This window comes from Podarcis tiliguerta (genome assembly GCF_965153285.1).
Source record: "Podarcis tiliguerta genome assembly, chromosome: 2".
Taxonomy (NCBI): Eukaryota; Metazoa; Chordata; class Lepidosauria; order Squamata; family Lacertidae; genus Podarcis; species Podarcis tiliguerta.
In genome coordinates this window covers 80,618,197-80,629,877 of record NC_139535.1, presented here as the reverse complement: position 1 = coordinate 80,629,877, position 11,681 = coordinate 80,618,197, and the positions used below count along the sequence as shown (strand labels likewise).

The following is an 11,681-nucleotide window of genomic DNA, read 5'->3' as shown; positions in this document are numbered from 1 at the left end:
ATACATGTACCATGGCTGCAAGAGAGTCATGATTGGCCAGGACATTGGTCACTTATAATGTGTGAAGCAAAGCACATGGTAGCTGCTGAAACTAGGAAGTGCTGTGGTACCAGGCAGTGTTGCAGAAAGCACAGTGTATAGCATGCCCTTTTTGACAGTGCAGCTACATAAGATGCTATATACTTGTTTGTCAGCTGACATCAACAGCCTAGATTGGTTTTCTCTTCACCCAGTACTCAAGGCCAGATTAAGGTGGTTGAGGACCCCTGGTGCAGCTCCCAACATTGGAACCACCTTCCTCTCAAAAGGATCAAATAAGATACCACTAAATAAAGCATTCTGTTACAGCATGAGAAAGGTTTTGAACATGTGTAGTTTTATAACTCTTGTTTGCAAAATAAAAAATTGCCAGCTTTGATAAATAATAAAATAATAAATAAATATGCTCTGAGCATGTGCAGTTTCACATTATAAACTTGCTTAATTCATCCTTGCTTTTGCTCAGTTTCTACCTTGTGCCAGTCACCAACTCTCAGCCTAAACTAGCTCACATGGCTGTTCAGAGACTATAGGAGGCAGTATACAATAGCTGCCAAAGGGGATTAAGTGCTTGCATCATAGGCATAAAAGCGTGGTTCCTTTAACCAGAATAAAGCATCTTTGTACTCTAAAGGACCATGTTATTCTGCATTTCCCCAGCAAATCAGCACAGCTCCAAGGCTTCCACCAATCTCTATTTGACCTGATTATTGCGTGTTTTGGATGCATAAATTCCACTTAAGTTCCACTGAGTCTACTCCCAGGTTGGTGTGCATAAGTGATTGATTCCTAAGAGGAGTTAACCTAGGCCTGTAGCCTAAGATAACAAAGTAATATTTCATTTTACAAGTGACTTCAAAAAAACCCCATTTAATAGGTAAAATAGTAAGGAAAAGCATACCATCATTATTTTTCCTAACTGAGCAGTGGAAAAAATAAAAACTGCTCTCCCTTTCCAATGTTCTGCCCCAGTGACAAAACTACTAAGATAACCAACAGCCTTTAAAAATGTTATAGAATAATCCTATATTCACTTAGCTGGAAGTAAGCCATGTTTATTGTGTAGTAGTATTTGCAGAAATTAACTTCTAGGAAGAACTTGATAGCGGATCAACTCATCTTAGGAAAGATGCATCCTAGTTGCTAGAAAATATTATTATTATTATTATTATTATTTATTATTATTATTATTATTATTATTATTATTATTATTATTATTATTAAAATTTCTGTGCTGCCCTTCTGAGGATCACAGGGCATTTTACGAAAATATACCACAGAAACAAACAATAGCCCTCCCCAATTTAAAGGGCCCATAGGTTTGTTTAATTAGCCATCGGCTTGGGAGAAGAGGAATGTTTTTGACTGGTACCTAAGGATATGTAATGAAGGTGCCAGGCAAGCCTCCCTTGGGGAGAACATTCCACAAACAGGGAGCCACCACAAAAAAGGCCTGTTTTCGTGTTACTGCCCTCTGGACTTCTTGCAGAAGAGGCACACAAAGAAGAGCCTCTGTTGAGGATTCAGGTCAGTTCATATGGGGAGAAGCAGTTCTTGAGGTTTAGCAGTCCTGAGCCTATAACCTTAGGCTACAGTTACTTTGGCGCTAGAACTGGCAAGCTGTAGTTTGAGCTTAGCCCCCCGATAGGATTTCAGCACCAAGCCATGGTAGTTTGCAGTATTAGCTTGGAAGGCAAGTGCAAGCCAGTTTTCTGCTTCAGCTGTAATGACAAACTGAGGTTTGAACTGAAAAAGTAGTAACTAATTGAAATGGAGCAGTCAAAGAGACGAGGCAGTACATGAGCACAATACTTGCTCACAATCTGAAATCAGTGTTTCTGAGGGATAAATTCCAATTTCTGGTAACTGAAGTTGTGAAGAAGTTGAGGACTACTTGAATCTAATCCATTCTAACTATTATTATTTTTTTTAAATTCATATTGTAACAGAAGAAATTGACTTGGGAAATGCTCACACCACTTTTCAAGACCATAGCAGTAGGATGTGGCCATTAGGGGGCACTACCACACAAAGAGACGCTGGAACAATCTCCTTGGCTGTTTTCCAAGGGTTATTAGCCTCTGCCCCAATGAGCCTCCTTAAGGACTCCTTCCCATATTGGTGCATTTGGATCTCAATATAAGCCATTGTTACTAACCTACTATGAATGTGTTGATGGCGCCTACTTTGCTGCTCTCTGCTAGCATATGGAAGAAAGAAGCCATGCTCCCTGACTTAATATTAGCATTCAAACTGGGAAACATGGTTTGTTTGAACCATAACTAGTAAGCCAATAACAAGCCTTTGCTACAGATTATTTGGACCAGGGTTTGTAATCCCTGTGCCTCTTGCTAGTAGGAAAGGAGACCCCGATGAGTACAATATCATATTAACATGTTCCATGTTTTCAAAAGGACCCAAATTGGCTAAAAGGAATCATAAGGGGTCCTCCTGTGGATCAGAAATTGCTTAAGTAGCAGCAAGCAGAGAGCAGGAATAAATGGATAGTTCTCCGAAGGGAGAGATGTCAATAGTGAAGTCCCCCAAGGATTAGTTTGGGACCTGTGCTTTTTAACTTGTTCCTAAAAGATGTAGAGCTAGAGGTGAGCATTGCGCTGAAGGGATGCAGGGTTATGATTGAACTACCAGAAGGGAAGGTGCTGTGATTCTTCCCTGTACCGTCAAGAGGTCTGAAAAGATGGGGTGATTTTATTACAGAATGGAAAAGATAGTTGGCATGCTCAGAAACTGAAACGAAGAGCTTTCTTCTACCAACCCCTATTTGTTATTTTTAAGTCAACCATCATCTTTGTGCTCCCCACACCATGCTACCTCACAAAATTAATCTCCTCTTTAACGCTTAGCATAAGTAGGCAACGATGGAAATGTGCCTGAGGGAAATGTGTCTCTTTGTTAACCATAGATTTGGAAAAAATGAAAACTTCTTGCATACCTACAACAAAAACAGAGAGAACCTCGTGCAGTGGAAACCTTTTTGGCAGCTCAAGAGTGGAGGTGAAGGAAGGTGACACTAACCCTTGACTTCCTAACCAACAATACTTCCACCACCTCTGTGCTCCTGAAGTTCTAAATTTACTGTTACACCACCAGCTTGTTTTCACTGGATAGTAACTATGACCATTAGGAGGAATGTAATGTAGTGCTTAGGAGATTTCTGCTTGCTTGATGGAACAATCTCCCCTCTCCACATGATGTTATGGGGGTCCCCTGAACTCCACCAGCCAATTTGGGAGGGGTGGGGTAGAGAAGCCCCATTGTGCTGGCTGAAGTCCTTGGATAGGTTTCTGCTAGGGAGACTGGTTAGTTGAATCTGGCCTACTGTCTTTGTGATCAAATAATATCAGTGGTGTCCTTTTATGTAATGGTTACAGCATATGCAGCTTCAGGGGTAATTGCAGAAGTGGCTTTGGAATAGAATATAATGTTGTTGGCTGGGTGGTATCCTGCAATTCTCCCCGTGCCTGATTTTATTTGGTTGGAAGAGGGCTTGATTATGACCACTTCTGGTGTCTAACATGTTTTAAGTTACTTATAAGGCATTGTGTGAAGGCATAGATTTGTATGCCCCTAGTACACTGATGAAATCCAGAGCTAAGCATTTGGTCTGGGGCTTATTGGGTTGACTTACAAAGATGCCAGCCTGCATGACATTAGCTTCTGCCCAGATGATTCCTGATTAGAACAAGCAATGGGCCACTGATTGCTGCACACAGATATCTTGTACATATACGAGTATGCAGAAGCTTTTAAAGTGCATTTAAAAAAGGAAGACTACTCAAACATCTGCAGTGGTAGTTCCAAATAAGAAACTGTCCTTGGCAGACTGTTGCCTTTTATCAGGGCTGCTCTTCAAGGGTAAAATGAGACAAATTGCTTTCAAAAATGGATATTTGCCTAGGGACACTTTGAACAAAGCTATTTTTATTCTGAAGGTAGGCTAATATTCTAGTTGTTCTTTGCTCCCCTGTGTGGGGCTTTTAACCTCAATAGTTTTGAAATGGTAGCAGTAGCCATATGATGAAAAAATAAATAAGTAAAATAAAATCAGATCTGCAGTCTCTGATAAACTAGACATTTTCAGAAGCTGGATATATGGTATCCCCTTTAATCTTTCCATACCTCTGACTAGGAAAGATGGATAGCTACCCCTCTGCTTTTCTTTCTTTACAGATAGAAAGTTGGGGAATCTTTCCTTTCAGAAATATGTGAAGTACTGTCCTTCATCTCAAGGGGCTGAAGATCTTTAACCTTGCAGTTGTTTCATACCACAAGCCCCTTCTTACCTCTTTTATGCACCCCAAATACTGAACATGTGGTGAAACATGGAGCAAGGCAATTGTATGTTGAATTCAATCTCTGAGCAGTTTCACATGGGAGGAGGTGGTCATTCAGATGACAAGGTTATAAGCTATTAAGGATTTTATAGAAAATAACCCGCACTATTGAATTGTACTAGGAAATTAAATGGGAGCCAGCACAGATGAAAAAGAACTGGTGCAATGTGTTCTGAAAAGCGAGGACCACCAGAAACCACTCTGTCAGCTGCATTTTACACCTGGTAAAGTTTCTGAACACTTTTCAAGGGTGACTCCCCATAGAACATGTTCCAGGAATGAAATCTGGATGTAACCAGGGCAAGATTGGATCTACAAAGTCTAGGAAAGGGCATAACTGGTCCACAAGCCAAGGCTACACAAATACACTCCTGGCCACAGCTGCCATCTGGACCTCTAGGAACAAGGCTGGGTCCAGGAGCACTCTCAAACAGCCCACCTGATCCTAAGGGGAGTACAGCCCCAGCTGACACAGGTCAAATTTCCAAGCCAGGACCAACTCTTCTGTTGGCCATTGTCTGAAGTAAGCCTCTGATTGTTAGTCCACAATCAAACCATCACTTTAATCAGAACTGTGGAGGTGAAAGAGACCTTGAGGGCCATCCATTCTAACCCCCAGCATACTGTTTTATGCTGTATTACTGTTTGTTGCTTTGTTGTGAGCAGCTTAAAGCGCCTCCAGCCCATGGGCCGAATTGGACCTGCCAAGCCACGCCCACCTTCCCCTCACCTGATGTCATTGATGGCATGAGTCCCAGGAAGGTTCAAGCTGCAGCAAAGGAAGAACAGGATTCTTCCTTTGCTGCCATGGACTGAAGTTAAAATCACCTGACATATCAGGTGCCTGACAGGTGGATGGCCTTGTCCACCCATCAAAATTGCCCACAGAGGGCTGGCCGCTTCTGGGTCCGTTCCTCTAGCTGGATCCAATTCCCTACCCCTGTCTTGGAGCATATGGAAATACAGTAAGGTGGGATATAAGTTACTGTAATAAATCAAATCAAATCTCAGATTACTTTGTGTTTGAAGGCCAGTCCAGTATTGAGGAGTGCACATGTCTGGATCCCATTTCTCCTGACTGCATAGTTCATTCTGCATTGTGTTTTTGTTTTTAAATTAGTTTGGGGAAATCATACTATGAGTTTCAAACCATTTACTGTAGAATAGCTGTACTGGATACTGCTCTGGAGCAAAATGGAACGAGGCCAGTGTGTGACTCATCCAAAGACTGAAGTCGCATGACTATTGTGTGCACCAGAGGATCACATTTCTGGTGAACTGGTTGCCAGATTGGTCTGTTGGTGGCAAATAGTGCAGGTCAGCAGAGTTAAGTTCGTGTTTTGTGCTTGCGACAAAAAGGTTTCAGTTCTGCGCTGTTCCATCTTCCTCATAAGTGCCCAGACCGAGCCTTATATGTGTATTGTATCAACAGGTGTATTGTAACAACAGGGACGTGGGTGGTGCTGTGGTCTAAACCACTGAGCCTCTTGGGCTTGCCGATCAGAAGGTCGTGGTTCGAATCCCTGTGACAGGGTGAGCTCCCGTTGCTTGGTCCTAGCTTCTGCCAACCTAGCAGTTTGAAAGCACGCCAAAAAGTGCAAGTAGATAAATAGGTACCGCTTTGGTGGGAAGGTAAATGGTGTTTCCGTGCACTGCTCTGGTTTCGGTGTTCTGTTGCACCAGAAGCGGCTTAGTCATGCTGGCCACATAACCCGGAAAAACTGTTTGCAGACAAACGCCAGGTCCCTCGGCCTGTAAAGCGAGATGAGCGCCGCAACCCCAGAGTCGTCTGTGACTGGACTTAACTGTCAGGGGTCCTTTACCTTTAACAACAGGCTGATACTGTGCAGGGTTAGGGATGCCCAAACACATCACATTGTTTTGCAATCTAACTCAGTCTTGTCTTGGAACAGTATGCAGGAATCAAACAGCCAAGGTACATAGGAAACTACCTTACATTGAGTCAAGCCATTGGCCCATCTAACTTAGGGGACATTCCCAATCCTACCTGGAGATGCCGGGGAATGAACCTAGGACCTTCTGCTTGCAGAGCAAATGCTCTAACACTGAGCAGATGGATTTACCTCAGTACTTAGCAGATCAGTGCTGTACTCTGATGTTGAATTAATAACACACACACTCCCCCTTGGTAATAAAGGCTGTTTGGAATCTCAGTCTGTTTTACTGATAGCTCCCTGCAGAGAAATGACCCTGCAGGTGGCAAAGCCAGGCTGTGTGAAGGATGTACATTTTGTAGTTTTCCCCATTGGGCTTGTGGAGAAAGTAAGAATCATCACTGGGGAAGAAAATGTGTGCTTTGTACAAGACATTGGGTTTAGGGCTCAAAACCAACCTGATGTAGCAGGTTGTGTGAGGGAGGAGCAGAATTCTAAACTTGAGTCTTGCGCAATTTGTAAGGTGTTAAATGTTACATTTCTTACTAGTAATCTTACCAATAAAACGTTAACTGTAGACTAAGCTTGCATTTGAGATTGAAATTACATGTTACCTTTTAAAATATAGCAATTCTGGTCTTCTTTTTCCTTGCAGGTCGTCCCTTTCTAAATGAATGTTTATTACTGTAATAGGGATGTTGTTGCACTGAGTTTAATTACCTCCGCCTTTGTTGTCTTCCAAGAGGGAACTTGTAGTTCCATGTGTATGATCACTGCCGCAGGAGAAACTTGGGCCGGGTCCTGTGATGGCTAACAGCTGCACTGCAACTCTGCGAGTGCTTACATGGGAGTAAAAAATAGACAAAACAGACTTCCCCATTAACGTAGCTTCTCTTTCCTTCACTATATCGGTAATTTCCCTTGTTTTGGAGTGCAGAGAGACTGCTTGAGGGGACAGTGGGATCTTGCCACATAGGGCTGGAACTAAGCCACAGAATGATGGTCAAGCAGGTGTGATTAGTCATAAGACTTTTCTTGTTATCACAGGCCAGTGCTGAAAACAAGATGTATTAACCATATTGAATTACAGGAAGGGCAGAGAGCTCTGCCCCTTAACCTCTTCTGATGGACTCAAAACAGCTACCCCTGTTTTTTGTTTTTACTGTGTTTTTGTTTTCACTGTTCTGTTTTTGTTTTTAGAAATCTTCTCCCAGCATGACTCAGCTAAAACTGGGAGGAGTCAGGTGGGTGTAGGGCTTATACATTTCAGGAAGTCTGCCCCTTCTCCGTTATTCAAGCCCTGCCTGAACTGCCTTCAGACTCATTTTCCAGTAACTTCAAATGTACATTTGGATTGTTCAGGTATGCATTGCCAAAAGAGGAAATGTATCACTGGAAACAGATGTCACAGAACTGCATAAAATTTGCATACCGTATTTTAAATGCATAGATGCAAATTTAGAAAACTGCTATAACCGAAACAGAAATGCACGCACGGTAGTGGGGAGCTTGTGTGACCAAGTGTGCCTGCGAGTCTTAGATCATGTCATATTTGAATGGGACAGCCCTCTAAGTAGACTCTGGACTTCTATTGCCACCCCCACTAAAGTAGGACACACAGTCACCTCTCGTCCACTCCAGATGACATTTCTCTCCCCCCCCCCTTTTAAGTCCAGGAGTAGACACGATAACCAGAACATCAGGATCTGCACAAGACCCGGGCGACCCTCTCGTGGCCGTGTATGGCAACAATACGAATTCTACAACCACACCACAGAAGTTGTGAAGTGTAATGGGGGTGGGAGTGGGGAGAAAGCGACGAGGCGAGAACAGGCAGCGCTTGCTGGGCAAGAAGAGCAGCCGCTTGAACAAGGGGACGGGTGGAGGGAGGGGCTTCTGAATGAAAGCCAGGCCGGCCTCTCAAATAATGGCAGCGTCCAAACGAGCCTTCTCCGTGTCCTTCCTCCCGGCTGCAACAAACCCGGCGCTGTTCTGGCTTCTGGAAGCCAGGAGGGGCGGCGGAGGGGAGCTGGCCCTCCCACCCCAGCCCGATCCCCCAGCCTGGCCTTTGTTGCTAATCTTTTAATCTGCTCCGGAAAGGGGGAAACCTAGGGAGGGTTGGAAGCAGCAGCTGCAAGCTACCCCCGCAAATCTCCGGCTTCGGCCAACGGCCTCCTCCCCGCCCCCCTCCCCTGGAGCTTGCGGCGGCGGCGGCTGCAGCGATGTCTCCGTCTCCTCCTCTCTCTCACACACACACACCCCAACTCAACCCCCCCAGCTCACGTGACCAGCAACCCGGCCAGTTGAGCACCGGGAGGGAGAGAGCGAGCGAGCCCGCGGAACCGACGCTGCAACAACAATAAAGAGCGGCAAAAAAAATAAAATAAAGGGAGGCCGGCGCGCGGACAGAACGTTCGGCGGTCAAAAAGTGGCGCGCGCGGCGGGATCGGCCGCTGCAAGGCGAGCTGCCTGCAGGAGAGAGAGGGAGAGAGGGAAAAAAACCTCAACTCCTCCTCCTTTTTCGTCCGCTCGTCTGTTCCTGGGCGGGTGGGCCGCCCCCTTTCGGGGCTCGACGGCTCCCTCCACACACGCCCCACCAACCAGAGGATGGCGGATCGACGACGGCTCTTGCTCCTTCTTCTGCTGCTGCTGTTGTAAGGGCAGCCCTGGGGAGCAGCAGAGGCTGCCCCAGGAGCAGCAGCAGCGAGAAGGCGGGGAGGAAGCCAGCCGGAGCTTGGCGGGAAGATGGCCAACGAGTCGCTTCAGGTAAAAAGGAAAACAAACCCCCACCCGAGTCCTCGCTTTTCCTGCGCGGGGTGGCGCGCAGCCTGAGGAGGGTTCGGTGCTTGGGGTGCTGGGGGGAAAGAGAGAGAGAGCCGCCGGTCTCTGCGCGCCTCGGGAGTGCGGCTGAGGAGGGGCTGCGCGAGCTCCCCCACCTCCTGCTCGCATCTCTTTCCCCCCCATCGCGGTCCAGATGGTGGCGAGAGTCGCAGCTGCTGCCTGTGCTCCCGAGGCCGGATCCCGGCGCTGGTTTGGCTAACCAAAAGCGGGGCGGCGGAGTGGGGAAGGACTCAGATGAGCCATGCTTCCTTAGATATGGGTCGGATGGGTTTGAACCTCGACAGAGCCGGTTTCTGATTCCTGGTTAGCCACCAACTTGTAGGGTGGACTTGGGCAAGTCGTCGTATCTCTCTCATCAGTTCTCATCACGTGGTTTTGGCCACCGACAGTGAAGCTCTTGCGCATGAAGTACTACTAAACATTTAAATAACAATGAATCTTTTCATCTTTTCGGTGTGGATGAGGAAATCAATCCAGGACTTTAATGTGCTCTTCTTCTGCATCCTGTCACTCATCAATTTAAGTCTCTCAAGATGCCCGATGTGTAAACCACTGGGTTAGATAGGCTTTATTTCTTGGGTGCAGTGTGTGTGTGTCTTTCCATTTATTTAACCTAGTCGCTCTTATGAGCCTGCCTTCAAAATTGGGAACCATGGCCCCTTCTTGCTGGTGATCCCAGTGTGGTGAAAGGGATTGCCTCCTAGTTGTGAACCTTCAAAAAGACATTTCTTCCAGGTGATTCTAGAAATCTTGGACCCTTCCAGGTCTTTCAGAAGTTGTTTAAACTTGGCAGTGAGGTGGCCAAGTTTGCTGGTGATAGTAAATCATTCAGCGTTGTCATAACAAAAAGAGATTGTGAAGAGCTCCGAAATGACCTTTCCAAAACCAAAAGAATAGGCAGTAATATGGCAAATGCAATTCAGTGTAAATAAGTGTAAAGCAATACATGTCAGAGCAAAACAAACAAACAAACAACTCCTTAATTTCACATATATGCTCATGTGGTATGTACTGATGGCGACTAACCAGGAACAAGATGTCAGGGTTGTATTGTAGTTCTATGTACATGTCCACCCAACATGTGGCAGCTATGCAAAAGGCAAATTTCATGTTAGGAATCATTAGGGAAAGGAATGGAAAATAAACCTGCAGGTATCCCAATGTCATTATAGAAATCTGTGCTTTGGCCACATTTGGAATGCTGTGTACAATTCTGGTTGTCTTGCCTCAAAAAAGATATTTTAGAGTTGGGAAAATGGTTCAAAAAAGGGGGACCAAAATGATAAAGGAGGTGGAATGACTGTCCTATTAGGAAAGGTTGTAGTGTTTGACACTTATTAGTTTGGAGAAAAGGTCACATGATAGAAGTTTATGCAATTATGTCTATTGTGCAGAAAGTGGTTAGAGAAAAGTTTTTCTCCCTCTCTCCTAACACTAGAACTTATGGCCATCCAGTGGAGCTGAATGTTGGAAGATTCAGGACAGATAACAGAAAATACTTTTTCATGCAGCACATTATTAAACTATGGAATTCTCTCCCATAAGATTTAGCGAAGGCCACCAACTTGGATGGCTTTTAAAAAGGATTGAACATCTGTGTTGAAGAGAAGACTATCAGTGGCTGTTGCCTATCATGGTTTGGTTCTCCCTTCACAGTCAGAGGCAATCATGCAGCCTTTCTCAACCTGTGGGTCCCCAGATGTTGTTGGACTACAACTCCCATCACTCCTAGCTAGCAAGGCCAGAGCTCAGGGGTGATGGGAGTTGTAGTCCAACAACATCTGGGGACCCGCAAGTTGAGAACCGCTGCAATGATGCTTCTGAATACCAGGTGCTGGAAACTCCCGTGGAGATGGGGCACAGTCACGGGGCTCTTATGCTCAGGTCTTGCTTATGGGTTTCTGACAGGCATATGGTTGGCCACTGTGAGAACAGGATTCTAGACTAGATGGGCCATTGATTCTTAGCCTGTGCTAGCTAGGTTGTGTCCAAGAACCTTTAGATGTCTCACTCTCTCACATTTTGTGGTTGTTGGCCTTGGTGCCAGCTTCTTTCCCTGTTACCTCACTTGTCTGTTTGGATTTATTGTTTCTGTCTGTGTGCCCATGGGAGCCCTCTTCAGATGAGAGTTTTACAATCATAAAGAAATGCCGAAGTGAGACTTTTAATCAGGGAGGCATGCAGGGGAGCTCTGTGGGAGGAAGCACTTTGCTTAAAGGGAATTCTGCTTGCCAGGCAAGCGTCCTTCGGGGCTTTGTGATCCTGTGCTGAATCCATGGAATAGAGCCTGCCAAGGAGTTCCAGGGGACTCTGCCTGTGAGGCTACCTGTTGACTGGTATGTTGAAGGGCTTTCTGGAGCTGCAGGCTGGAGACCCTGTTCCCTGGCAGAGATTGCCTGGCATTAGGTTGTTTTGGAAATAAAGGCATTTGCAACCTTTCTCTTTAAAGTAAATTGCAAGATAAGGAGGACCCTGGCCAATATATGATTTTGCTGCTTGTTTGTTTAAATGATCATTGCCAGCTTAAAAGATCAATGCACTAAAACCATTC

At 45.3% G+C, this 11,681-nt stretch overlaps 1 protein-coding gene across 2 annotated transcripts in view; it reads left to right on the top strand.

Moving 5' to 3' along the window:
- The first annotated feature begins 8,196 nt into the window (after nucleotides 1–8,196).
- Nucleotides 8,197–11,681, top strand: part of PKN1 (protein kinase N1) — a 66,200-nt gene continuing 62,715 nt past the window's right edge. Inside the window, exon 1 of one of the 2 annotated variants that reach the window (XM_083430737.1) lies at nucleotides 8,197–9,055. In XM_083430737.1, coding sequence (XP_083286863.1) covers nucleotides 9,035–9,055 — 21 coding nt within the window. In that variant the 5' untranslated portion in view covers nucleotides 8,197–9,034. The remainder of the gene's footprint in view (nucleotides 9,056–11,681) is intronic. The other variant, XM_083430738.1, reaches the window with a different exon arrangement.